General features: G+C 32.4%; 1 protein-coding gene across 1 annotated transcript; it reads right to left on the bottom strand.

The window, feature by feature from the left end:
- Nucleotides 1-1,401: 1,401 nt before the first annotated feature.
- LOC109791521 (RING-H2 finger protein ATL38) lies at nt 1,402-4,283 on the bottom strand. The gene is made up of 3 exons (XM_020350829.3): nt 3,657-4,283; nt 3,234-3,331; nt 1,402-2,182 (listed from the first exon to the last, which is right to left on the bottom strand). Exons 1-3 carry the CDS (start codon nt 3,813-3,815, stop codon nt 1,750-1,752), a joined length of 690 nt encoding a protein of 229 aa, XP_020206418.1. The 5' UTR covers nt 3,816-4,283; the 3' UTR covers nt 1,402-1,749.
- Nucleotides 4,284-5,075: the final 792 nt, after the last annotated feature.

The raw sequence follows: 5,075 nt of genomic DNA on the forward strand, positions 1-5,075 counted from the left end.
TTTTTATTGTCAAAATCATTTTTTTTTAGTAACCATCTTTCAGAATAACCATTCAGTCAATTGTGTTTCTTTTTATTTTTAAAAAATATTTCTCTTAACATATATAGGAAACTCATCCAATGAAAACATGTTTTATTATAAGATATGAAAGAACTAGATAATAGTCATTAAATTAAAAATAAAATAATTAACGGTTGATTTTAAAACTTAATATAAACACTCATGTATAAGATTATTACTATTGTTGCCTTCATGATTATCGTTGTTATTACTATTGTTGTTGTCGCTATCATCATCATTATCGTCGTCACTGTAACATGGTAGTGACGATATTGGTGTTGATGAAGGTAGCAGCAACAAAGGTTGTGATGGTAGTAGTGACAATAGTGGAGGTGACAGTAATGATGTTAGTGGTGACAATAACGTCAATAACAACGATGACAATATCAACAATGATTACAATGACGTCGATAATGATGATGGTGGTGATTTGATGATGGTGACACCAACTGTGACAGTGACAATGAAAAAGATAACTACAATAATGACATCAATGGTGACAATAATTACGGTGATGATAACAGTAATAATAGTAGTAATAATGATGATGGTGAAAATGACAATTGCAATGATAATGATACAATGACAATGATAGAAACAATTATGATGGTAACATAATAAATTTATTTATAATCTTTTAATTTATGTTATTTATTTTAATTTAAGGGTTAAAATTAAACATTCTCATTCTTACATAAACATGACATTTTTATAATATATGTTCTCTCTCTTTATATATATATATATATATATATATATATATATATATATATATATATATATATATATATAAAAGCTTAAAATATGTAGTTAAATTAATCTGAATTGCATATTTTTCATTAGAATACATGTTTATTTATTATAAAATGAGAACGCACTTTTTTAACTTTAAAACATTGGAAGACTTGTGAGTTGTGCAAAAGTGAAAAGTGAAACAACAATGGGATGTAACACAAGATTGTCTCTACCAGAGAGAAATGGACCCCAAAGGTGATGAAAACAAATGAAAAGGTTCTATATTCCTCTTTTCAAAACCGTTCTTCTAGGCTGCCTTTTCCCGCAGCCACGAATAGATAACCACCCTACCTTTCCACAAAAAAAAAAAAAAAAAACCTAAGAACCATAATTATTGCATCTTCCTTAAAAAAAAAAAAAAAGGAAAGGAAAAAACCCACCAAAGGAACCTTGTTAGAATACCAAGTGTTATATAAAGGAACCTTGTTAGAATAACTAGTGTTATATAAAACTAATTCTTGATCAACCAGTCTTGAACAAACTACGTAAGTGTTGTAAACTCCTTATACTGAATTAGATTCCATAGATAAATCATAAAAATAATAGTAGGACAGAAAGCCAAGATACATTAACTGTACTGTATGGATTGCATTAATACAAATGTTTGCAAGGGGAAGGCCACAGCTATAGCTCCAGCTGATCTTCAACTACTTATAGTCTTACAGCAATTACAATTTGAAGGGATTTGGAGGGGAAGAGAGAGAGAGAGAGAGAGAGATTCAAATACTATCCGGGAGGGTAAGGGTGTTCTCTGCTATATATACAGTAAAAGATATTAACCATCCTTCAGCATGCTAATGCATTTCACATTTTCACTCCAATTTTGGAACATTAACTTGACTCAAATTGTGATTTGAAAGCGTCATTTTGAAGCATCGATTTCCATGACACCAATCAAATCTGGAAATTTGATGGGCTCTCTACATGCTTCTTCCCTTCATCTTTAATGAGGTCACCCTCACTTAAACAGGTGATATTGTCCATAGCAACTGCTCCACCACCCTCAGATGGAAAATGATTATCTTCTATGGGATTCACCCCATGGTTGTCAGGGGTTCTTGGTGATAATCCATTATCAGCTATCATACAGTGATAATGGTGAGTGTCAAAGGATTGTATATCATAATGAGGTTGCAAAGCAGAGCTGAACAAGGGCTGCATTAACCGCTTTCTCTCAGAAAATTCGCGCAATGATATACGACAAACAGGGCAAGTGGAATTCTGCTGCAGCCATAAGTCTATGCAGGTTACATGAAAGGAGTGTCCACAATAAGGGAGGATACGCAGCATATCTTCACCTTGGTATTCTGAGAGGCAGACAGTGCACCTGCAAATACAATGAAAAAATTGAAGTTCAAAACCAGGAAATAATCATCTGAATGAGAAGTGCCGTCAATGATCACGTGAAAAAACTGAAATACCTAAAGCACTCCCCAAGATTAAGTTCTTGACAACATAAACCACAAAACCTTCATATTTTGTATCCTTTAAGAATTACAGGAAACAATTGGACCCAACGTCTTCCCCCACCAATATTTAAATTTCCAATGAGAGGAACAAGGTTTGAATGAATGATGCTTCTTCATCGATACAGAAGCAGCAAGACAGAAAAATATTTATGACCTGAATAAATTGCATTGACCTCCCATAAGGTTTGCCTACATAACTACCTCCTTGTAACAATGTCTAGAAGGTCATAATGAAGGGGGTATGTCTAACATTAAAGGATCCTCGGTATATGATATGATAGGTCATATTAAAATTTGTGTGTGTCTCTCTCTCCCAACAAATATTTAGATAAGTTCCCACCTATTTATTGTCTACCAAGAAATAGATAGACATAAAATTTGAACATGACCATGTCATGTTAAAATTTGACAACATGAGATGACCCACTCCTGTATACACAGCAAATAAATTACACTCTAATATAAGCTTGGGAGCAAGAAATCAACAAAACATATGATGATAACACAACCTAATCAAGATATTGGAAATGGTTAGTCCTAAGCCAATGGAACATATCAAAAAGCATAATTCATAAGATTTACTCCTGCAAGATACACACACTATCAAATTAAACATGGGACCAGACATGCCATCTGAACCCACGAAAACAAATGGCCATGACCCCCCCATAAGGTGCATAACCTTCTTTAGTTTAAATGTCTTCAAATATTTTAGGGTTCACATCTTTATTACAGATTCCTGTCCATGCAATTCATTTCAACTTAACTACCGAATTTCGCACAAACCACATTATAATATTTTGCCAAAAGAGTATTCGTACAGTAATTAACAATAGAATTATTAAATCAACACCATAGACAGGATGGATAAAAAAATTAAACAAATCAGAAACAGAGATATGAACATACTGAGAATTTTCTGCAGCAGCAAAAAACTTGTCACTGTACTTCTTTGTTGGAAATTTAGCTACAACTACGCGTTCAAGACCATGGCAACCCCGCTCCATCTGAACACGGGAAAATGTCCAATTGATTAATCCAATCCAAATAAAATAAAATGACATCACATTCAATTGGAAAATAACACAGTTTGCACTGCATCAATTTGCATGAGTAAAAATAGTTTAATTTCTAAACACACAGTGACTAGAAATCTTCACACCAATCACAAATTCCACCAAATATAACTTGTACAGTTTTTGTAAAAGTAAATAAACCTATTATATAGGTCAAAATGTGATTAGATAACGGTGTAAAATTACTTTAAACTCATTGTAGAAATGTTTACAGTATCACTACATAGACTATTTACTCGGAAAAACAAATGTTCACCATGCTGAGATTGGATCTGGAGGCAATGGGAAAGGATCTCCTTGAAGCATTCAATTGAATTCGAGCACAGATGAGTCTGGTGCAGACGAAAACAATGAACATGGTGCTCACCGCAAACCCAATAACAGTCATCACCAGGTTAATCCCTGAAGAAATCATTTTGTGAAAAAATTCCAAAATTGATAAAGCAGCCTCCAATTTGAGATTCCAGAAGAAAAGCCCCAATTGAACAGTGAATGCTAACAGACACCGCCTGCAACACTCTCCGTGGGTTTCAGAGGAGAATCTGAAGTGGGTTTGACGCGGTGGCACCAAAGACGCATGCTTTTTCTGGTGGGTCTGGGGAATCAGAGAATGGTGGTGTGAGAGGGTGAGAATTGGGACTGTTGTATTGCCCCAATGATACAAAGAATGGAAACCCTAGAAGGCATAGTAGGTGAGTGAGTGAGTGTGTGTGACCGAGGGGTCAAAGATCTAAGAGTAATGATGGTGATGATCAAGATTTTTGAGATCTGAATCAAGTTGTGATTACTGTATTTTGGCTATAGAACAGAGAAGATGAATGAGAACTCACCGGAGTAGGAGACTTTTATTCGGTTTGCTGTATTTTTATTTCAATTTAATTAGTGCTGTGAATTGTGATAATATAAACTGAGTTTCATGGATATAGTAAAACATATTTACATACAAATTATACATGTATTTTAATTAGTTTTTAACCTTATAAAATTAGTAAATTTATCATACATAATGAATCTAATTTAAAAATATATTTACATTATCCATGTATAAATATAAAGTATTTATGGAATAAATGTAGATTATCATCTAATATAGTTATATACACTAATGATGTAAATTTATTTTATACTTCAATAATTACAAATTGTAATATGTAAGTTTTTAAGTAACTTTTATAAAATATAAAAAAAATTATTATACATAATAATTTATTTGATTGGATGACAATGTAAATAATTAATACATAAATTTCTTTTGTATCTCTATAATGGTACATCGATAACTAATTATGTCAAGTTTTTACTCAATAAGTCTTTATTTTCATGGTCTTTGCAACTTCTAACAAATCTAAGTTATACTTATCGGCATAATAAAAATATATAAGTAATATCTATCTTACATGTAGTCCCATACTTGTCCAAGAGGGAAGGTGAAAGATACCTGTAAAAGATATTTCAACACACAAGTTCGTATTTGATCTCATACAATTCAAGATAATTAATATTGTAATAAATGTTAATAATGTACCTTCTCTCTCCTATTTATTACTATTTATACTAATTTTATTAGACATGTATTCACATGGTAGGCTCATCAATTATCTTTAGTTTTATCCTTCGACCATATCCCTCATCAATTATCTTTAGTCTTATCTTTCGACTATATCCCTCTGATATA

Source organism: Cajanus cajan, chromosome 7 (genome assembly GCF_000230855.2).
Source record: "Cajanus cajan strain Asha chromosome 7, NIPB_CcT2T_4, whole genome shotgun sequence".
Lineage (NCBI taxonomy): Eukaryota > Viridiplantae > Streptophyta > Magnoliopsida > Fabales > Fabaceae > Cajanus > Cajanus cajan.

Coding starts and splice junctions, on each gene's coding strand:
- LOC109791521 (XM_020350829.3), bottom strand. CDS start 3,815: ATGATTTCTTCAGGGATTAACCTGGTGATGACTGTTATTGGGTTTGCG. Junction 3,332..3,656: donor CCAGATCCAATCTCAGCATG/GTGAACATTTGT, acceptor TCCCGTGTTCAG/ATGGAGCGGGGTTGCCATGG. Junction 2,183..3,233: donor GCTGCTGCAGAAAATTCTCA/GTATGTTCATAT, acceptor TTGTATTTGCAG/GTGCACTGTCTGCCTCTCAG.